Genomic DNA, 23,458 nt, shown 5'->3' with positions numbered 1-23,458 from the left:
CTTTTTTATGGCGGTTTTGGAGCAGTGGCTTCTTCCTTGCTGAGCAGCCTTTCAGGTTATGTCAATATAGGACTCGTTTTACTGTGGATATAGATACTTTTGTACCTGTTTCCTCCAGCATCTTCACAAGGTCCTTTGCTGTTGTTCTGGGATTGATTTGCACCTTTCTCACCAAAGTACATTCATCTTTAGGAGACAGAACGTGACTCCTTCCTGGGCGGTATGACGGCTGCGTCGTCCCACGGTGTTTATACTTGCGTACTATTGTTTGTACAGATGAACGTGGTACCTTCAGGCGTTTGGAAATTGCTCCCAAGGATGAACCAGACTTGTGGAGGCCTACAATTATTTTCTGAGGTTTGGGCTGATTTCTTTTGATTTTCCCATGATGTCAAGCAGAGGCACTGAGTTTGAAGGTAGGCCTTGAAATACATCCACAGGTACACCTCCTATTGACTCAAATGATATCAATTAGCCTATCAGAAGCTTCTAAAGCCATGAAATAATTTTCTGGAATTTTACAAGCTGTTTAAAGGCACAGTCAACTTAGTGTATGTAAACTTATGACCCACTTGAATTGTGATACAGTGAAATAATCTGTCTGTAAACAATTGTTGGAAAAATTACTTGTGTCATGCACAAAGTAGATGTCCTAACCGACTTGCCAAAACTTTAGTTTGTTAACAAGAAATTTGTGGAGTGGTTGAAAAACGAGTTTTAATAACTCCAACCTAAGTGTATGTAAACTTCTGACTTCAACTGTATGTCTATGTCCTGGGAAATGTTCTTGTTATTACAACCTCATGCTAATCACATTAGCCTACGTTAGCTCAACCGTCCCGCAGGGGACCCACCAATCCTGAAGAAGTTGGATTATATTGAGAATATTGTCTGATAGAATGCCAGATTTTTAGGAGTTTCAAACATCTCAAGCAATAAGGTTTCCCATTCATCACCCTGCAAGATTTTGTTATGTGTATCCCACATGGAACTATGAAGCTACTTTGTTTTGGTACTCCTAACTTACACAATACTTGTGTACTCGTAACTTTGGATTTCATAACTTACTACATGTAAAAGATGCCGGAAGACAAGTAGATGCATTAGATCACCATGCATTTTGTCATTCATGATCATCCCCCCCCCACACCAAAAATAAAGAGAATGCCAGTGGAGCTCCAGAAATATCATCCTGTTAAAAAGCTAGTAGTACTGTAGAAGCTGAGTACACGGACAGTTCTAATAATTGTACTCTCTGCCTGCAGCCTGTGAGTAGACACTGAGTAGACTGGGTACATCAATGTGACAGCCCACCACGGAGACTAGTCTACTGTGTAGTCAGTCCATCAGACATCAACATACTCTTGCATAACAAGCAAAAAACTCTGAGCCAAATTTAGCACACCATCTCCCTCTATCCCGACTAAGTTATGATAGTAATTTACACTGTAAAGAAATCCTTTGTAGCACAGCAGGCTCACTTCAGATTCCACAGTGGACGTAGCAGGCAAATTATGTAATATTACTGTAAGAATAGAATACAATAGCATTGGGCCTTCCGAGTTGCACAGTGGTCTAAGGCACTGCTTCGCAGTGCTAGAGGCGTCACTACAGACCCGGGTTCGATCCTGGGCTGTATAGAACCGGCCGTGATTGGAAGTCCCATAGGGCGGCGGACAATTGGCCCAGCGTCGCCAGGGTTAGGGGAGGGTTTGGCCGTGGGGGCTTTACTTGGCTCTTCGCGCTCTATCGACTACTTGTGGCGGGCCGGGCGCCTGCAGGCTGACTGTGGCCGTCAGTTGAACAGTGTTTCCTCTGACACATTGGTGCGGCTGGCTTCCGGGTTAAGCGGGCCGGTGTTAAGAAGCGCGGTTTGGCGGGTCATGTTTCGGAGGACGCAAGACTTGACCTTCGGCTCCCGAGTCCGTTGGGGAGTTGCAGCGATGAGACAAGATCGAAATTGTGGAGAAAAAGAGGGTAAAATTCCCCCCCAAATTAAAAAATAGTATACTAGCATGGTTCATTTAGTCAAAGACTGTTAACACATGCAGTGCATGGTTCAGATGGTGCACATAAGGTTTCCTCTATATATACACACAGCTGTTTGTCAGGGATGAATGAAAACAGAAACATGTATTGTCTTGAATTAAGTTTATATACATTATCGTTCAAAAGTTTGGGGTCACTTAGAAATGTCCTTGTTTTTGAAAGAAAAGCAATTTTTTTGTCCATTAAAATAACATCAAATTGATCAGAAATACAGTTTAGACGTTGTTAATGTTGTAAATGACTATTGTAGCTGGAAACAGACGATTTTTTAATGGAATATCTACATAGGCCCATTATCAGCAATCGTCACTCCTGTGTTCCAATGGCACGTTGCGTTAGCTAATCCAAGTTTATCATTTTAAAAGGCTAATTGATCATTAGAAAACCCTTTTGCAATTATGTTAGCACAGCTGAAAACTGTTATGCTCATTAAAGAAGCAATAAAACTGGCCTTTAGAGTAGTTGAGTATCTGGAGCATCAGCAGTTGTGGGTTTTATTACAAGCTCAAATGGCCAGAAACAAAGGACTTTCTTCTGAAACTCGTCAGTCTATACTTGTTCTGAGAAATGAAGGCTATTCCAAGCGAGAAATTGACAAGAAACTGAAGATCTCGTACAACGCTGTGTATTACTCCCTTCACAGAACAGCGCAAACCGTCTCTAACCAGAATAGAAAGAGGAGTGGGAGGCCCCGGTGCACAACTGAGCAAGAGGACAAGTACATTAGAGTGTATAGTTTGAGAAACAGACACCTCACAAGTCCTCAACTGGCAGCTTCATTAAATAGTACCCGCAAAACACCAGTCTCAACGTCAACAGTGAAGAGGCGACCCCGGGATGCTGGCCTTCTCGGTAAGCAGTTTTTAACTCAGTGGGCTGCTTTAAAACCCCAGACCTCATTTTGACACTTTGACCAGAGAAAGAACACTGACCTCACATCCTCTTAAAGGTTTATAATTACATTTTCGGTTATTTAATAATTTGTAAATGCAATATAAACCCTTTAAAGTGTTACCATGTGAATAGAGCCCATAGAATAGGTTTGACATGATTTATCAGTGATTTATACATAAAGAGAACGTATCTGGTTAACTTGATTATACTATAGTATCGTTGTTGACTGCTGTCTAGTCTATGTTGCCGCAATCCAGGAAATCATCAGATGCTTAGAAGGTCGGAAAAAAGGACAAATGTTAGCAGATAAATCATTTTGTCATTGTTTCAAAGATACTTTCACAATCTATTGGACACCGTATGAATGTTGGTCTTGTCGTCCTTGGTGCAGATAATGTAGTGCACTACAACACAGCGTGGGGGACAGGTTGGTGCTGCTGAATTCTAATGCTTCCTCTGCTGCTTGAGCTTTCATCTTTTTTTGCAGGATGGTATAGGTGTCTGAACAGTGCAGCAAGGAACTGGGGCTAATAACAGAAGGCTTATTATAGCCCTAGCAACAGGAACGGGATTGGTGGCTGCGCAGGGTGAGCCTATCAGCTATTGGCTGGCAAGGGAGACCATTCCAAGAACAGAAATTCATCTCATGAAAGCTTCAGTACAGCAGGCTGCAGCAAGAGACTGCAGTCTAGGGTTTGGGGATCCAACAGCTTGCCATTTCATCTTATCAGTCATTGTGGGGTTCTGTTTCCGGATTGCATTAAACAGATGTGCATGAATAACTTGTGTGTGTGTGCGTGCGTGTATGTGAAACTACTGTTGGGGTATGGCAGATATCATTGACTTATAGCATCCACATGACAGAGATTTATTGTCCCACAAGCATATCAGTTTCTTTCAAATTATGATAATGAAATGTATGTTTTGAGTAGGCACATTATATTTCACCAATAGGAAGAGAGTACAGTATATGTGGTCTCTATTGTTATAGCCTAGAAGTATGCTTTGATCCATACTGTGATTGTATAGATGATGATGTGTAAAGCACCTTATCTCTCTCTGTCTCTCTCACTCTTTCTCTCATACACACACTCACATACACATGCACATGCACACATACACAGTTTCCACAGATAAATACAAGCCTGTTTGAACTATGACCTCTGACCCAGTATCTCTGACCCAGCACATAAGTGTTTCAAATGAGAGCAGTGTCCCAAATTGGTTTCTCTGTCACACTGTCCAATGGTGCACTACACTCATTTTTTAAATGTCTATGGTGCCATATACTCTCCTTTCTAATATGTATATGGTGCACTACACTCTCCTTTCTAATATGTACATGCTGCACTACACTCTCCTTTCTAATATGTATATGGTGCACTACACTCTCCTTTCTAATATGTATATGGTGCACTACACTCTCCCTTCTAATATGTATATGGTGCACTACACTCTCCCTTCTAATATGTCTATGGTGCACTACACTCTCCTTTCTAATATGTATATGGTGCACTACACTCTCCCTTCTAATATGTATATGGTGCACTACACTCTCCTTTCTAATATGTATATGGTGCACTACACTCTCCCTTCTAATATGTATATGGTGCACTACACTCTCCCTTCTAATATGTATATGGTGCCATACACTCTCCTTTCTAATATGTATATGGTGCCATACACTCTCCTTTCTAATATGTATATGGTGCACTACACTCTCCTTTCTAATATGTATATGGTGCACTACACTCTCCCTTCTAATATGTATATGGTGCACTACACTCGCCCTTCTAATATGTATATGGTGCACTACATTCCCTTCTAATATGTATATGGTGCACTACACTCTCCCTTCTAATATGTATATGGTGCACTACACTCTCATTTTTAAAATGTCTATGAGTAAAATACTGGAAACGTTGTAGAACTGAGTGAAATACTGGAGAGGACAGGAAACATTGTAGAACTAAGTTTATAAGATGAAGTATAGTGAATAAGCTGGTAGTTCAGAATGACAAAAATAAATATCTACTGTAATAAATAATGTATACTGTATATCCTGGCAAACAAATAGCTTGAATGAGCAACAGATAGCAACGAAATTTCCTAAAAATACACTGTACATGATTCATTAAACCCATTTTAATAGTAATTGATTTGTTGATAAGATTATTTTCCTTCAGTCTACATTTTTTCTGTTGTATAGCCATGGTGCCAACCCTTTACTCGATTCAATTGAAGTTGAATTCCATTTCAGAGAAAAGAGAGCCTACATGTTACAGTACTGTTCTACCTAAACGCACAGACACAAGGATCTGTGTCAAACAACATTACAGTTCAATAAATAAACACAAACAAAATAGCAAAAAAAACTAAATTAAATTAAACATTACTGTATATCAAAACAATGAATGAAATGTTCTTAGTGTATGAACTATCCCTTCTGATGTGTCCAAAAAACTAAACTAAACAAATGATAAAAGAGTTTAAAGTTTCTATGCGATGCAAAGTCATCTGAATCGTTCACTCTCGCTACCTGCGTTGACATACAGACGGAAAAAGTAACATACAGTGTTCAAAAGTTGCCTTGTGACCCAGAAGGGAGTATGTAAGTTAATTAAGTACCAGGTTTAATGACGTGTTAACTGTACTTACTAAATGACATGTGTTAACTGTTCTGAGATTAGCATGGCAAAAACGGAAGGTATAACAGTGTCTCTCTGTTGATGGCACTAGATAGATGGCATAAAGTAACACCGTAGGCTTATGAATATAAATATCTAAATCTGACACACCTCAAGGTGTTTGGGTTTGCCAGGGCAAGTGATAATATCTGACACCAAAAAATAGAATTTGCTGAGTTTTAGCCCATTACGATCAAGATAATACATCTAATAAAATCTAGAGAACATAGCAGCAAGATAGAGAACCACATCTTCAGCAATATATATTTGGATACATGGTTCGCTCAGAGGATGTGAGATGTACAGAGTGGGTTAAAGACTATAGGTGGCTTCCCAAATGACACCATATTACCTATAGTGCATTACTTTTGACCAAGACCAATAGGGCTCTGGTCAAAAGTAGTGCAATATATAGGGAATAGGTTGGCATTTGTGACTCTGTTAAAGTCCTAGATCATTTAGATCCATTGTTTTGTTATGGTGGAAATCATTCAGTTGGGACATTCAGCCCTCGGGGGTAAATAACGTTAACAGTGTATGACAAATGACTCTCCCTGTTTGCTTCAACCTGAAGTCCTAATCGCCAGCTATTATTGGACTAGCGTTTGCATTATATTGCATGAGCAGACATGTGCACTCACTGCACTGGTGTCATACAAGTTTGTGTAGATCTAAAAGCGCAAGTGGGTTTTTAGTGTGTCCTTGTGATTCTCTGTTTGCATACATGGTTATTGAGGATGCCTATGGAGTATGCTGAATCAACTATTTGAAGTGGCAAAGGAGGCACACAAGAATAGCATACTAGCAGCACACAAGAGGTTACAACATTCTATCTTAAATACTTTTCTTTAAAAAGCAAAAGTTGACTTATTAGTGACATCACAACAATACACTCGACCACCATGGAAATGGTGCATTTATCATTTTGTCATATTCTTTTTTTATTATCATAGTTCTCATTTCTTGTGCAACTGCTACATAATGACTCACATTCAAGATATTTGTCACTCAGGAACAGCTAAAAGGTATAAAAACAAACAAAAAATGTATACTGTCAGAAATAAATTGTGGTCCATGTTGTGAATTCATAACAGAAACACAGATTCTGAAAACTTCACCATTGTTCAAACTGGTTAATAACATGACAAAATAAATACTCAAATATAGTTCAAAGAACAAAGTATTTGTTTTACAATGCCATTATTATAATTTAATGTGACAAAGCCATTATTATAATTTACCGTTACAAACACCAGTTGGTAAGATTAGGCCATCACTGGTGTGTTTTTCCCCACTTTTTTTCTTCCATTAACAAATGAAATACACATATTGCATGCCACTATAGCAATGCTCATAACATATACATTTTTACGATCACCATTTTGGTATAGCAAATATAAACAAAATAAGAATAAGTTATAAATAAGAAATAATCAGACAAAGCCTATGTTTTCTCAATCATATGAATACTTAACACCCACAGTATAAGTTAATAAAGTCAAGCTACTGTATGTTTCAATACATCACCAGCATGCACAATACTGAATAATCGATATTATTGTAGTAATCATCTTACACTGAAGAAACAGTATAGTAGGCAAGTGCATTTAATAAAACAAACACAGAAGTAAACCACAAACTCTGCAGCTGCTTTAAGATCATGTCTCTGCCTTTAGATAGACTCTATTGGAGGTTAAGCTATGGTTCCAGTATCATATTTAGAGCAGTCAGAGGACAGTCACATTGGATTTAATGCCAAATTTACCTAAAACTAGAAGTCATGTGAAAGAGGAAATTGATAACAGTATTTTCTCATTGGCATGATTGGCATTAACTTTACAATAAACATCTAACCTTTACAAAACATCTGCATTGCACTTTTTCTAGTTGATTTGGTCAGATTAATACTTGTAGCTTTCCTGCACTCCCTTCAAGAGTGAGTGATATTATATATCATAATGGCTAGAACTCGTGATGTCACAGAGAAGCATTTTGTAGGACCTTTTGTAGGACCACAGATCATAGAAATGTGCTGTTTCACATATGTGGACACTGGTTTGGTGCTGGAGATAATGAATATGAGGTTAAACTAGTACTGGAACCATTACAAGCTATATTTGTGAGGCACTCTCACTCAAGTGTTTTTTTTTCTCTTCCTCAAGTGTCTGCATCTCTATCATGCATAAACCTAACTAAGCTGCTTCCCTTGGTACAACGACACCAGTCCTTATGCCAGTGTGAGGCTGCCAAACCAATCCAACAACGACCACTTCAGGCGGATTGACTGACATTTCAGTGGTTTTGGCAAATGTCAAAGAGAAAATCAAGAAGATGGCAGCCCTTTCAACCATTCATATATATTTGTATATATATTAAACTAAGATGTAACCTCCCCTCTCACCTTTCTTTTGATTCTTTTCTTTTAACACATGGAAAAATAAAGAACTGCTGCTGCGGTACGATCATCAGCAAAAGCGGCTACCAAAGCCCACTGGCCTTTCATTATATATTTTTTCTAAGTGTGGTTTATTAATCTTTGTTACCCTCCCCTCCCTCATCATCCTGCTGGTCACTTGTCCACAGTGTTAAGTTGTCTCGGAGCAGCTGCATGATGAGAGTTGAGTCTTTGTAGGAGTCCTCGTTCAGGGTGTCCAGCTCAGCAATAGCGTCATCGAAGGCGGTCTTGGCCAGATGACAGGCCTGCTCAGGGGCATTCTGGATCTCGTAGTAAAACACAGAGTAGTTGAGAGCCAAGCCGAGGCGGATGGGGTGGGTGGGCTGCATGTGCTCTTTGCTGATCTCATGGGCCTCGTTGTAAGCTTTCTCTGATGACTCGATGACGGTGGCCCTCTTCTCACCCGTGGCCACCTCAGCCAGATAGCGGTAGTAGTCGCCCTTCATCTTCAGGTAAAACACCTTGCTCTCGTGCTGCGTCTCGTTGCAGTTCTTGATCAGGTAGTTATCCAGAAGGTTGAGCACGTCCTGACACACAGCCTCCAGCTCCTTCTCAATCTTCTCCCTGTAGGCCCGAACCATTTCAATCTTTTTCTCATTTCCATCTGCAGAGGTCTTCTGCTCGATGCTAGAGATCACCCTCCAAGAGGAACGGCGGGCCCCAACCACATTCTTATAGGCCACAGACAGGAGGTTCCTCTCCTCGTTAGACAGGGCCTCATTCAGCTCTGTTACCTGGGGAGGGGACAGAGCAGTGGTCATAAATGCACTATCTGGGCAGTGATTTAGGAAGATGTATAAGACAGCCAATAAACCCCTATATTTTGCATTCATGAATGTAAACAGTTATCTTTCAACAATATCACGTACAGAAGGTGTGGTTTTACAGGAAATCATATCAGAGCATTTACTGTACTCTGTCACAACCATATACAGTATCATACCTATCATATCTACTGTACAGTATGTTGTTCTTGGGAATGAGCAAGATTCAACTCATCATGTGCAATTCCCAGTTTCCATGGCAATCAGCTCATTTAGTGCACCAGTAGCTCCAGCTGTCATGTGGACAGCTAATGCTAGCAAGTGGAGAACCATATTCATGATTGTGAGAGAGAGTGGGGGTTGGGACTGGAGAGGGGGCAGAGGATTGGAGGTAGCTATGTTCCCACGAGGAATCCAGGGGCAGCTGCAGTGTAAGTGTAGACGGTCAGTGGATCATCGCTCAGGCAGTTCATGTGTCTCCCTGACCTTCTCCGCTGCTTTAAACTGACCTTTTCATCTGTCTGAAACCCCATGTAATGCTGTCACCCAGGACATGCTTTTCACCTACTACTTGACTCTATACGACCAATGTAGGAGGAAACGTGTTAATTCCAGGAATGTCAAATAGTGTACTGTAAAAAGTACAATTGATAAGTAACCTTTGAACTTTTAACGTTTATAAAACCTGACTTGGTCTAAATGCTACACCTCATTCCAGTAACCTACAAGGTATTTAGTGGCTCTGACTGAAAGACATTGGGTAGCAAATTACAATAAGTAACCAAAAATATTCTCAACAGTTTAACCCACACACAAATGTCATATACAGTATCTTCCCTGGGTCATTCCACAAATGCGGTGCCCTTTGAGATGTGTAACTTGGTGGAAAAAAATATTTAGATTTCACATACATTCTGTCATAAAGAGCACATGTTTAACTTAATAAAAAAATGTTTTCCATTTCAAGAGGCTAAATAAATAAATAGTCAAATAAAGTAGCAGGGTTGACCGTAACACTTAAATCAGCCATAAATCCCTGTGTGACAGGGGGAATGGAAGCTTATTGTGTGCAACATGAAGGAGCAATTGAATGCAAGTATATGTTTTTCATTGTTAAAACATTTATAGTCTGTATATCTATGGGTAACAAGGCTGACGTGTTATGCTCAACCCACTCTGTTTCCCTCACAAAACACTAGAAAATGGCCAAAATGAGTAGAGCCAGCTCACCTGCTTTTAAACTATGATTTGACTATTAGATGTTCAATGTTTATTTTATTTTTCTCTTTAATTCTGCATTGTTGGAAAAGGACCCGTAAGTAAGCATGTCACTGTCAGTCTACCTCATTTGTTTCTTTTGAAAACATTTTTTTATTTTAAATGGAATATTTTCACCATATTAAAATGAGAGTTCAGTTCAGGGAAAGGTGCTTTTTTTACTTTAAAATCAATCACTAATCACATGAAATAAAGAATAATATTCAGAAATTACTTTTTCAAAACAACAAAATAACTAGGGCTTTAGAATGATGGTGAAATTCTGAAGTTAAACGGTTTAAAGTCATCCTGGAAGTCACAGAGGGTGAATTATCCATGTGGTCTATATTAAAGGGCACATCGTTTCATATTACAGGCTTTTAAAATGCAATATTGGTGCATAATTTCTACTTAAAATATCAAAGGGATGCAAAAGACACTCATTTTGTGGAATGACCCCCCTATCTTCGTTGAATATCACATTAAGAGCAACTGTAAAGACCTGAGACGCTCCGTACTATATCACTTCCAGTCCACTTCCAGATAACCTTATATCGATAAAACACAAGTTTTTATCTCCATCTAAATCAATATCGGCTAAATAATTAGATTATCTAGATTATAACTATAGAGAGGGAAGATGCAGACAGCACAAGGCTACAGTATAAATACAGCTACAGAGGAAATACAGCTTAATGGGTGGCTCATTCTAGCAAAGTGCTCTCTCTCATTGGGAAGCTAATATTTCTCCTTTCTGGTGAGCTGATGTGACATTCCCCTCCCAGCCTGGTAGAGGAGCACAAAGAATGCGGCTGATAGGTGACGTCACAGCCATCGTGTGCATGGATGACAGAATGCTTCTAAGCAGGCGTTTTTCCTTCCCAGCTTTAAATCAACATACACTTGACAGCTCAAATGCCATGGTATTATTATTATTATTATTATTATTTATTTATTTATTTTTTTTATCCCATTTTCTCCCCAATTTTCGTGGTATCCAATCGCTAGTAATTACTACCTTGTCTCATCGCTACAACTCCCGTACGGGCTCGGGAGAGACGAAGGTCGAAAGCCATGCGTCCTCCGAAGCACAACCCAACCAGCCGTACTACTACTTAACACAGCGTGCCTCCAACCCGGAAGCCAGCCGCACCAATGTGTCGGAGGAAACACCGTGTACCTGGCCCCCTTGGTTGGCGCGCACTGCGCCCGGCCCGCCACAGGAGTCGCTGGAGCGCGATGAGACAAGGATATCCCTACCGGCCAAACCCTCCCTACCCCGGACGACGCTATGCCAATTGTGCGTCGCCCCACGGACCTCCCGGTCGCGGCCGGCTGCGACAGAGCCTGGGCGTGAACCCAGAGACTCTGGTGGCGCAGTTAGCACTGCGATGCAGTGCCCTAGACCACTGCGTCACCCGGGAGGCCCCATGGTATTATTAAGCAAATGTTCAATTACTATCTGATTGTTAGTCCATCTTGATGGATATGTAAGAAACATAATGGCCAGAGAGTGCAAAAAACCATAAGTGATGTTGGAAAAGCCCATCATATGCATTTCTTGTCAGTGAATCATCATTGTACCAAAATGCTGATGTCAGTCAATATAAATAAAGAGAGGCAGCCTACCATACTGATCTGAATACCTAATTGCCAGCCCAAACAATTATTGACGGGCTGGGTAAAAATCTGTCACGACTATCCTGAACACATTATGCTACTGTGAATACATTACATAATAAAATAAAACAAATGCCATTCAACGCATTCACTGACAAAGCAGCACTGCTTATAATTGCATCTTACTGCATTGATGCATTAAGGAACCAATGCAAACATGTATGCAGAATAATATTGTACTGTACTGTACTAGTCAAGGTGAAATCAGAACATAAAATTATACCTCTCATTGCTTTTTCCTGCCATCAAGTGAACCCTGGCTGCAGTGACAAGGGATTTCCCATTGGAGAGGGGAACGAGTACACACCCCTACACTGCAAAAAGGCCCAGTTCTGACTGCATGGACTGACCCAGCAGATTGCTTAAAGGGAAAGGAATCCCACATGCACACATCACTAAAATGCCATTGCGTGCAACCAGAAATCTGCAGGAGAAATAGATCTAAATTATGCAGCCGATGAGACAGAAAGTGTTACTAGGTAATAATAATAATGGTTAAGATGTCAGGAGGAGACTGGCCATTTAGGTTTAGGGCCTAATGACAATGCATTTTTTCACACAGTGTGAGACCTGTATCAATAAACCAAACAATAATGTAAATTTAATTAAATTGCTTTAAAGAACACACAGCTTCACCCTATCCATATCCAGACATACAGTAAGTCTAGAGAGGCTACTGCACATGTTGACAGTGACACACAATGCGACATACAGGTGCAATGCAGAATGATAATGTGATCAAGTAACTTAATGTAGCTCAACGACTGATAACAAAAGGACCAATATCCAATCTGATCATTCACTCACTGCAATACGACAAAATACAGAACATTCTAGAGAGAATTATGCTGCCTCCTACATTTTTTTTTGTGTAAAGAGCTGGAAACTGAATAACCATTTATGCAGGAATAGATGCTCATTCAGAGAACATCTGTAGCCTCTATTAACAGACACACACATATATATATATATATATATATATATATATATATATATATATATATATATATATTCAATAGAGGACAGATTTACTCACAAATATACTTTTAAAAAATTACTATTATTACGAGGCAATTATTTAATTAAATCTAGATATTATAGGGAGAATCAATCAATATTCGAGCAACCTCACATGGCACAATCCTAAAGACCAATTCTAACTGATCTGAATTTAACAAATCACATGGGGAATTAAGTCCCACTGGGCATACATTAAATTGTTGTCATTTCAATGAAATTACGTTGAACCAACGTGGAATAGAAGTTGAATTGACGTCTGTACCCAGTGGCATAGAACACATTTATCAAATGTAATTTTATAACGCGAGGAACACGTTTGACAGAGAAATCAATGTTATTTGGTGCCTCTGAATACATTTCGTGGTAATATTACTCCACTGCATTTATTTTAAAGACACGAAACTGGCACCGCCCAAGGAGCGTTCAATAGCATACATTGATTGCCTTTCTTGAATGTTTCTTGAATGTTTGAGCTCCACATGTAGGCTATTCTATTCGTTATAATTAAACAGTGATTGCGCCCTATGAAACAGACTTGATATTTTGAATGGTGTAGGCTAGTATTGGTGTAGGCTAGTATTTCAATGCAGTGTAGTGATTAGGATTGCTGGCAAAACCTTTACTGAATCTAATATCAAAATGTTTAATTTCTATACACATCACATCTCTAGGAATGGAATAAAATATCTAAATAGAGATAATTCATATTCATTAGAATTACATTGTAGAGAATTCAATGTTTTATTGAACACCAAATCATAGACCTTATTCGTAGGCTATTCACATGCAATCGTTTTGGAGAGACTTACCGATTTCATGGCAGCTGCCATGTCATCATATCTTTCAGCCTGTTCAGCCAGCCTGGCTTTCTGCACCAGCTGCTCGCGATCAACCATTTTAATATTTGGTTAGTGTGAACGTTATTCTATAGGTTATGGGATAAAATAATATGTCTACTTCTTGCAATGCCGTGAAATTCTGTGCGAACCTAGGCTGCAGCTGTTCTGTGCAGTCTGTGCTAGTGCCGACGGGACACCCTTTCTCGTTCCTCACACTTTCCCCCGGCTGCGTCATCACTCAGAAAGGTGGGTGTCTTGCTACTGATGTAACAGTCCTTACATGGGAATCCAGAGGTACTGCATATCTGGTATGAGAGCGAATCAGATTTCCTGTTTCATTCCCACTAGGCAATCAATGTGGGAAATTTAGTCCAACAGGACTCCTTAGTGATTCTAAACCTAACCCTTACCCTAACCGATAACCAGCCATAACCTTATCCTTAACTTCATGCCCACACCCCGGCTCAAGTATAACCATAATAACCCTAGTCATAACCCTAACCCTAGCTTCAACTCCACACCCCAGCTCAACCCTAAACCTACCACTACCTCTACCTAACACCTGTCACTGAACAAACTACTCACTGTTACCAATGCAAAGGGTGACCTCTCCTGGGAAGATGAGCTTAATACAACTATTTGGCATTACTAGTGTCACAACTTGATTGTGCTACCTGTTTCTTCTGAGAAAATCAGATACTATTGTTGCAACACAACTGGAGGTCTTGACATTTTTCAAAGATCAGGTATCCTCCTTATTCATATTCAATGGGTGTGGGAAGTCCCAAATGCAACCCTATTCCCTATATAGTGCACTACTGTTGACCAAGTAGTGCACTATATCGCACACAATGTCAGTGGATTAAAAGCAAATTTCTGCAGGGAGATGGAGTGATGGAGAAGGGACCTCCTGCTTGCTGTACCTTTAGTCCAGCAGCACCAATACAATGAGTCAGTCAGAACACCCTCTGCTGGTACAGCATGGTACAAAGTCATGACTCAGTGCAAAGGATGGATGAATCATCACGGCCAGTGCTAACTCCTTGCATTTGCGAATCAGTAAGGGATGAATCCCAAATTCCCATTGATGTTAATATAGTGAAAATTCTACCTAAGGGGAAGTTTAGGGTTCACCCCTAAACCTCATGTATTTGAAATTTTTTGACATAGTTTCAGAGTACTATAGGTGCAGGTAGTATGCTTTGTCAGTCACAAAAGTCTCAATATTAGCTGGATAGGAGTTCTACATGTATTGTTGTATTGGGGACAATGGCGAACATGCATTCTGCAGAATCAGGACACTGTTGGTTCACACCTGGCTCCAGTTGGAGGGACAGATCAGCTAATTAGTAAAGATGTTCCAAGCTGATTAAGGTATCACAAACGTCAGATGATTATTTTCTGTCTCTCAGACCTTCAATGTAGGTCGGCTGCAAAGGCACCAACCCTCCCCTTCTTTCTTCTCTCTGCCTGCCTTTCTCTCACTCTTTCTTTCTCTCACACTCTCTTCTTTCTTTCTTTCTCTCTCTCTTCTTTCTTTCTTTCTTTCTCTCACTCTCTCTTATTTATTTATTTATTTCTCTCACTTTCTCACTCTTCTTTATTTATTTATTTCTGTCTCTCTTTCTTATGGAGATAGAATACTGCCATCTCTCCTTCTCTCTCCCTTTCTCCCCTTTCTTCTCACTCCCCTCTCTCCCCCCTTTCTCTCTCTCCTCTCTCACTCAATCACTGTTTCCACACTCTTCACCTTAGTTTCAACCCCTTCCATTTGTCAAGGCAGTGGTGAGAGAGATAATCTGTTGCTGACCTAAGTTCAGAGAAGGAAGTTGAGTTGAGTCACAATATAACTTTAAAACCGTCTTGAGTCAATTTCTGTGCCCCTGCGGAAATCAAATTAGCATAATAAAAAAATCCCCATAAAAATCTGTCTGTTTAAGCTCGAGATATCTGTTTTTTTGCATGGGCTGCGTCTATGACCCCTCTATGGAAAGGTGAGTCTCTCATGAACACGTACATGTCGGTTGTTTTTGGTCTAGGATGCCCACAAGACTCGCTTGAAGATAGCCCGGTACCATGAATGAATGGAAGTATATATGGAAGTAGTTTAGCCCCTAAAAAGCTATTAAATATGTGTCATTAAAAAAAATGTTTCCTGATCATTCTTATATCTCAGATATAGGATAGACACTTCAAAACAAACTTAATTTAGAATTTTTTGGAGAGACTAACTGTTTTTCCTTGTATGAATGTGTTATTCAATGTGTTTCTATGGGCTAATAGCAGTAATGCCAAATTCAATGTTTCATCAAACCATTTTTGTTTCTATATTTTTATATCTAAAGGGGTCCTAAAATTCTTAATCAAATACACTCAACAAAAATATAAATGTAACATGCAACAATTTCAACAATTTTATTGAGATACAATTCATATAAGGACATTAGTCAATTGAAATACATTTGTTAGGCCTTAATCTATGGATTTCAGATGGCTGGGAATACAGATATGCATCTGTTGGTCACAGATACCTTAAAAAAAAGGTAGGGGTGTGGATCAGAAAACCAGTCAGTATCTGGTGTGACCACTATTTTCCTTATGCAGCGCAAGACATCTCTTTCGCATAGAGTTGATCAGGCTGTTGATTGTGGCCTGTGGAATGTTGTCCCACTCCAATTCAATGGCTGTGCAAAGTTGCTGAATATTTGCGGGAATTGGAACACGCTGTCAGGGTTCTTGCATTGGAATTATATTGAATTCAGCTTATATCATGCTATACCCCAATAAACACAAAGTTCAAATGCAAAGACTCCGAGACCATTAATTGAGTGCTTTTGAAGTGACAGGTTGGCGCAAAATCGCTGCTGCGCTGTATCAGCACAATGGACAGCGCCCTATATACTAAAGCAAGGCCTTTTTGGTAATGGACATAGGCTGCAATTCACCTATTACAAACAGCCTATGTGAATGCACCTGTACACACAGCTGTCTTACCAAAATAATGCAAATGCTGAAAGAAGTAGCCTAGTTATTCATGCATGCTAACGGAAATACTGAATAGCAGTTTGGCTTAGAATACCAACACTACTGCAAATGCCAACGAATGAATGTGAACAGAACAAAACAGCGGTACCAAGTAGGCCTAGTAAACTAAATGTTGATAAAGGCATGAAACAATCTATATTTAGGCTAGTTAAATTAACAGTAAACAAACACAGTAAACAAAAGGCAAATGGAGATCCAAATAACCAAAACATAGCCTACAGCCTACTACAGTGAGATGCAGCCATGCACAGCTGTCTTGCCAAACAAATGGAACAGTACAGAAACACCTTCTGATATGGAACAATACACTTCTGTCAATACATATTGACAATACATATTGACTTCTGACGTCAATTTACGTCAAGTTTTTAAAAAATCTGACACAGCGGTTGCATTAGGAACAAGTGTATCTTTAATTATATGTAAATCATGTATCTTTCATCAAAGTTTATGATGAGTATTTCTGTTATTTGACGTGGCTCTCTGTAATTACTCAGGATATTTTGGAGGCATTTCTGAACATGGCGCCAATGTAAACCGAGATTTGTGGATATAAATATGCACATTATCGAACAAAACATAAATGTATTGTGTAACATGATGTCATATGAGTGTCATCTGATGAAGATGTTCAAAGGTTAGTGATTAATTTTATCTCTATTTCTGTTTTTTGTTACTACTATCGTTTGCTGGGAAAATGGCTGTGTTTTTCTGTGGCTATGTACTGAGCTAACATAATTATTTGGTGTGCTTTCCCCGTAAATCCTTTTTGAAATCTGACATGTTGGCTGGATTCACAACATGTGTAGCTTTAATTTGGTCTCTTTCATGTGTGATTTCATGAAAGATTGATTTTTATAGTAATATATTTGAATTTGGCGCGCTACATTTTTTCTGGATTGTGGCCAAGTGGGACGCTACCGTCCCACCTATCCCAGAGAAGTTAATTAAGAACAAAGTCTTATTTACAATGACGGCCTACACCAGCCAAACCCTAGTAGTGCTATACACTATCATCTTTCATTTAAACTTCACCCAACAATGCACATCTTTAGTGCATGCAAAGCTGAGCATTCTTCTCTTGCTACTACACTTCTACAGACAGACTGTGTCCCACAGGTAGAGAGGGTTGGGACGAGAATGTTATCCACTTTCCTCAAAGAGGATTACAGCCTCAGGCAGCTTAGCTTCATAAAGGGTGAGGGTAAGGAGAGCCCTGTTGTCTCCAGCAACCATCTGTCTGCCCAGTGTAGAGCTGAGAGGGGTTGCTCTCACTGAAGTGAAGAGCGAATTCAGAAACTCTTGGAGGACAGTGGAAGTTGATAAAAATGCTTCTTTATTGTTAAAACCAACACATTCTGGCCCTTAACTGTCATCAGGGTTGCTCTCACTCACATAAGAGCTAATGGAGGGGATGCTAGGAGTGGATGTGTTTCTTTACCCTGATGGACTGAGAATTGCTACACCAGAGGATATTAGGCAATGGGAGCTGGAGACCGCCAGCCAGGTGTCCAGCCAGGTGTCTCAGGAACCCCCCGTCCGACTCTTTGTGGCTCTTTTCCCATACAACCCTGCTGCGATGTCCCCAAACCCTGAGACCGCTGCGGAGGAGCTCCCTTTTGTGCCAGGACAGATCATCAAGGTAATGTACTGAGTAGTTTATCTGTACTGTAGAATATCAACCATTGCGTAATAACTGTTTATACCAACCAATGATTGACAGTTTATAAATAACTTATAAACTCCTTTTTAAATACTCCTCTTTAATATACCTTATGTAAAGAGTAACCTCCCATTTTAAAGGGGTAGATATGATCAAACCAAGTTTGAACATGGCTGGGTTAATATGAGGTAGGCAGATTATAAACAGTTGTACAGTATATTGGATTTTCTAGATGCTGGTGTTTCCTGTTTGTTCTCTGTTAATGCGTAGGCCTACATGATGTGCAAAAGTTGTGGTTTCCTCATTTCCTGTCATTATTTGCAAACTGGTTGATGTTGAACCGATAACTTTCCACTCATGTTCCTTTCTTTTACACATGCACAGTAGATCTGTATCATTACCCAAAAAATATCATGAAAACAAAATGTCTGACATTGTCTCTGTCTCTGCCAGGTGTTTGGAGATAAAGACGATGATGGATTCTACCACGGGGAGTCTGGTGGTCTGTCTGGTGTCGTGCCTAGTAACATGGTATCTGAGATCCCAGTGGATGATGACTACCTCAAGCATCAGCTCATGCAGCAGGGTTTCCTGCCTGTCGACCACACAGGTATCTCTTTCTCTCACTCTCGCTCACACTCTCTTTCTCTCTCACTCTCTCTGAAATAATTTATATTAAAAATAATCTGAGATTTCTTAATGATGACAATTGAGATCTGGTGTGTGTCCCAAAGGCACCCTATTCCCTATATACTGTAGTGTACTACTTTTGACCAGGGCCCTGGTGCCATTTGGGATGCAGTCCTATGATCTAATCCTTCAACTCTTGACATCTATGTTTCCCATCAGATCCCAGTGAGGAGTCCAGCGTGCTAGATGACTTGGTCGTCCGCAGGATGGTGGCCATCTTTGAGTATGACCCTTGGGAAAGTTCCCCCAACATGGACAGCGACGTGAGTGTGTAACCTCCACATGGGTGTCCAAATCCACTTTAACTTTCTTATTTTGTTCTTTTGAATTTAGTGAACTCCAATTTTGAGGTAATCCCAGTTATAGGGCCTTACTGTGCATATTACAGCTACACCAAATGAACAGTAACTTTTCCCCCCAATAATTTTCTTGTAGGCTGAGCTCGCCTTCCGTGCAGGGGACATAATATATGTGTTTGGTGATATGGATGAAGATGGATTCTATTATGTGAGTGTTGGACTGCATTAAGTAGTCTTTGGGGAAATTGAACCTTGTTTTCCATTGGTTCTATATCTAAATGCTTTGCTAATGTCTAATCTCCATCCAGGGGGACCTGTATATCTAACTGCTTTGCTAATGTCTAATCTCCATCCAGGGGGACCTTCATGGGCTGAGAGGTCTGGTGCCATCCAACTACCTGGAACCACTACCATGGGAATAGGATTAACAAGGAGCATCCGATACATGAGATTATGCCAAGAATCAGAATCAGATACAATGAACAAAAAAACGTTTTCAAGGATATCTGAAGGGATATTACTGTGTCAAAGATCAAGATTTTGTCATATTTTTTCTTCTGCATACGTACATGTGACCACAGAAATCTCCTCCAGGATTTGTAATGATCATGGAATAGGGTTTTTATGAGCCGTGTGCAGGCTATCACGCACAGTAACGCAGTAGACAGATTTAGCTCTGTCCAAATAAATCCTATGAACTACAAACCTTTTGGTGGACATTTTTAGGTGCAGTAAGATTGGCCAAAATAATGACATCATGGTTATCGTATTACATAATGCTTTGTCAGCAGCTAGGGTATTGTAGCCTTAAAAATATGATTTTTATTCTCACTTTGCTGATGGGGATGTATGTTGTAGTTATGCCTATATTTGCCTTAATACATCTTTCGGTTTAGGAAATATCCATGCACATTTTATCGTGAAGGCTGTGAGCAATCTTTCCTGTTAGAGATATTATTTTCTTCCTTAGTAATATGTACAATTCTTTTTTTTTTTTTAATTTTGGTAAATACCAACTGAGATTCTGATGGGAACATTGAGCACATTGAATGAAGATATCTATGCAGAATTTAGCAGTACTATTAAACTGTTCATTTTCTGAAAATCTGTTTCGTACACTTGTTCCTCATGTTAGTGGGTTTAGAATTATACAGTGCAGGATCTTCATCATAACCGGATGCTGAACACTGAAACAATTGTAACTGTACACCCACTTTTACTATCAACTGCACTGTGATTGTTATACAAATATCTACAATAGTAGAATGACCATAAACCATGGAAAGCAAGAAACACAATTTATTTATTTTCATTAGTACAATATTGCAATCAAATCTACTTTTATTTGAGAAACATGACTGAATACTTAACGGGAACTTAACATTTATTCATAGGACTGTATTTCTAGTACAAAAATGTAATACAACTTAAAAATAGACCATGGTCTCCAAGCTTTTCAGAATCGTTCATTGATGTCAATGGAGTCCTTGTAGAATTTTCCTTCGTAGCCAACAGTACAGTCATCCATAAAGTAGGAAACACTACACTGTGCAGAGGAGTTTAGTAGTACTCTCTACTTTATGGATGACTGCACTGTACATCAGTATCTTCTCGTTGCTGTGGCAGCTTCGTGTTTGGTTCTGCTCAGAACCCCTCCTCAGTCCAATCCGTAGAGCAAATTCAAAACAGGAACTTACTAAATCGTCACAAAAACTTGATGTTTTTTTTGTAATACATTGCGGATGTGTAACAAAATGATCTCATAATTTATAAAAGTGTACTAAAATCGTCTCAACCAGTAGAACCAATAAAATGTTACAATATATTACTGCCACCATACAGTAAACCTCTCATATGTTTTATACAAAATGATATTCAATGAATATATCTCAGTCAGTATATCACACGGTCTTACCATCTTTCTCTCCTCTATCCCAGCAGAAACAGAAGTATGAACTAACAGTGGTGTTCTTATTAAGCTTCGTAGTCACGTGGTGTAAACCACAGGAAGAGGTCTAACAGTCCCTCTATAGCAATCTCTCCTTCTATCTCTGAGATACACCAACCAACCTACGCCCATACAGCCCACATAGACAGACATCTTCACTGATGACAGAGTATGTACCCCAAATGGCACTCTTTTTCCTTTACAGTGCACTACTTTTGACCAGGGCCCATCGAGCTCTGGCCAAACGTAGTGCATTATATGAGGAATAGGGTGCCATTTGGGACACAGTCAGAGGTGCCCTCTTTTAAGGGTATGCAGAACATAACAAAAAAACATTTTTAAACAGCCAAGTCAGTTAAGAACAAATTCTTATTTACAATTATGGGGAACAGTGCCTTGTTCAGGCGCAGAACAACAGATTTTTTACCTTGTCTGCTCAGGGATTCAATCCAGCAACCTTTCTGTTACTGGCCCAACAGTCTAACCACTATGCTACCTACCGCCCAATTAAAAAATTAGCTACTTAGATATCGTGAAATGTATGCATATTTTATTGATCGCTTTCAAATTGATTTGACATGCTGTCTATGTTGACTATAACCTAGAGAAGAGATCAAAAGCTCAAGATGTGCTGAACCTTTGATGGGATTCACACCAAAAAAAATGTTTTAGGCTTTTAATAGCATAGATCCACTATTAAAGGAGTGTAGGAGTAAAAAGAACACGTATGTCTTATGAGGGTGTATCTCAGACATGGTTTAATTCATTTTTACCTTTATTTATTGATCCAATTGATCCATAACCTGTTTTAAAAAAAGAGGAGGTGCAGATATCAGCTTTTCATTGCTTTAAAAGATTTGATGGGATAGGTTACGCTACTGTTTATTCTTTTGTCTTCCATTTTACATTTGAGTCATTTACTGTAGCAGATTCTTTTATCCAGAACGACTTACAGTAGTGAGTCTTATAATGCATTTTGCCAACAGAGAAGAACACTAACACATACCATTACCCTAGTTTACAGCAGCAGAAAATGGGCTATATGTAATAGGCACAACTGAAACTTGTGAAATGACTTTTAAGTGAGACATGTCCTCTGTTGTCAAGACAACCTAAACCTCAGAGTCAAGTCAGGCAAGAGAGGAGGAAGTGGTGATGGGTGGAAACTGGGTGTGCAAACTGTGCAAGATATTTTTGTGAAATGTTTACAACAAACAGCGATGCGTTCCACGCCTACACTCTACCTTCTCTTTATTTAGTTGAAGATACTTGAAGACCTACCATTTCTCTCACATTTAATGATTTCAATGGGCATCACTACTAATATTTCAACCTCCCTACACCATAATTACACTGTACCTGCCTATGTAACTACCATTAAATAATATAAGTATTATAGACAGATGGTAAGAATATGGTCATTGAGTAGCTCTGGTCCAGGGTGTTACGTGCAGCTTTAGCCTCCTTGAAGAAGTCCTATAGCCAGTGGCAACCCGCCATTCAGGGCAGGTAGGGAAGAGCCCCACCTGTTTTGAGCTCCACATTTTTAGCAAAAATAAATAAATATGTGTTTTGCATATTATTTTGGCATTAATACATGTCACATATCAGTTCGCAAACAATGTAAAAAAATATATATCATTGTTATATCATTGATATATCAAAATATATCAAAGCCGCAAACAAACATGGTCTCTTTTTTGTTTTCTTGAGTAAGACAGCTCCAAAATGCAGGTGTTTCAGCCTAGCTCAGTGCTTTCTGTGGTGGGGCAAGCCAGCAGAAAATATGGAGCTTTGCGCCGTGATTGGTTCAGTGTTCTGTCACTCATGGGGACACTACGTCACCGCCAAGTCTAAGGGTAGAGCTAGAAAATTCTAGCTCCTTGGGTGCTGCCATATAGTTACATTAGAGGTGCCCATCCAAGAAGGTTTAAGGTCATTGGCCACAGATAAAATGACGTCAAATAACGTTATATGTACAGTAGCTTTGTTTGGACTGATCATGTGAACACCATACTTTCAAAATCTAAGCTAGCACTCATCATCATGAATCAAGTCGACACTCTACTGGCAAATCCTTTTAAATGCCTGTCATATGAAGAGAAATAATGAAGAGAAATTATAGATAAAATGTATCAGTGCTCATTTGCCTTTGGACATACACATTA

The 23,458-nt window shown here is 39.5% G+C and overlaps 2 protein-coding genes across 2 annotated transcripts; one reads left to right on the top strand and one right to left on the bottom strand.

The window, feature by feature from the left end:
- Window positions 1-6,546: 6,546 nt before the first annotated feature.
- Window positions 6,547-13,878, bottom strand: ywhag2 (3-monooxygenase/tryptophan 5-monooxygenase activation protein, gamma polypeptide 2). Its single transcript, XM_055880309.1, has 2 exons — window positions 13,616-13,878; window positions 6,547-8,819 (listed from the first exon to the last, which is right to left on the bottom strand). Exons 1-2 carry the CDS (start codon window positions 13,700-13,702, stop codon window positions 8,160-8,162), a joined length of 747 nt encoding a protein of 248 aa, XP_055736284.1. The 5' UTR covers window positions 13,703-13,878; the 3' UTR covers window positions 6,547-8,159.
- Window positions 13,879-18,006: 4,128 nt separating this feature from the next.
- On the top strand, window positions 18,007-20,670 carry si:ch211-105f12.2 (RIMS-binding protein 2-like). Its single transcript, XM_055881009.1, has 5 exons — window positions 18,007-18,332; window positions 18,807-18,963; window positions 19,203-19,306; window positions 19,479-19,550; window positions 19,699-20,670. The coding sequence occupies exons 1-5, from the start codon at window positions 18,096-18,098 to the stop codon at window positions 19,762-19,764; spliced, it is 636 nt and encodes a 211-aa protein (XP_055736984.1). The 5' UTR covers window positions 18,007-18,095; the 3' UTR covers window positions 19,765-20,670.
- The last annotated feature ends 2,788 nt before the right edge of the window (window positions 20,671-23,458 follow it).

This window comes from Salvelinus fontinalis, chromosome 24, assembly GCF_029448725.1.
Source record: "Salvelinus fontinalis isolate EN_2023a chromosome 24, ASM2944872v1, whole genome shotgun sequence".
NCBI lineage: Eukaryota > Metazoa > Chordata > Actinopteri > Salmoniformes > Salmonidae > Salvelinus > Salvelinus fontinalis.
The sequence above is the reverse complement of the archived record's forward strand: the minus strand, read 5'-3'. Positions and strand labels throughout refer to the sequence as shown.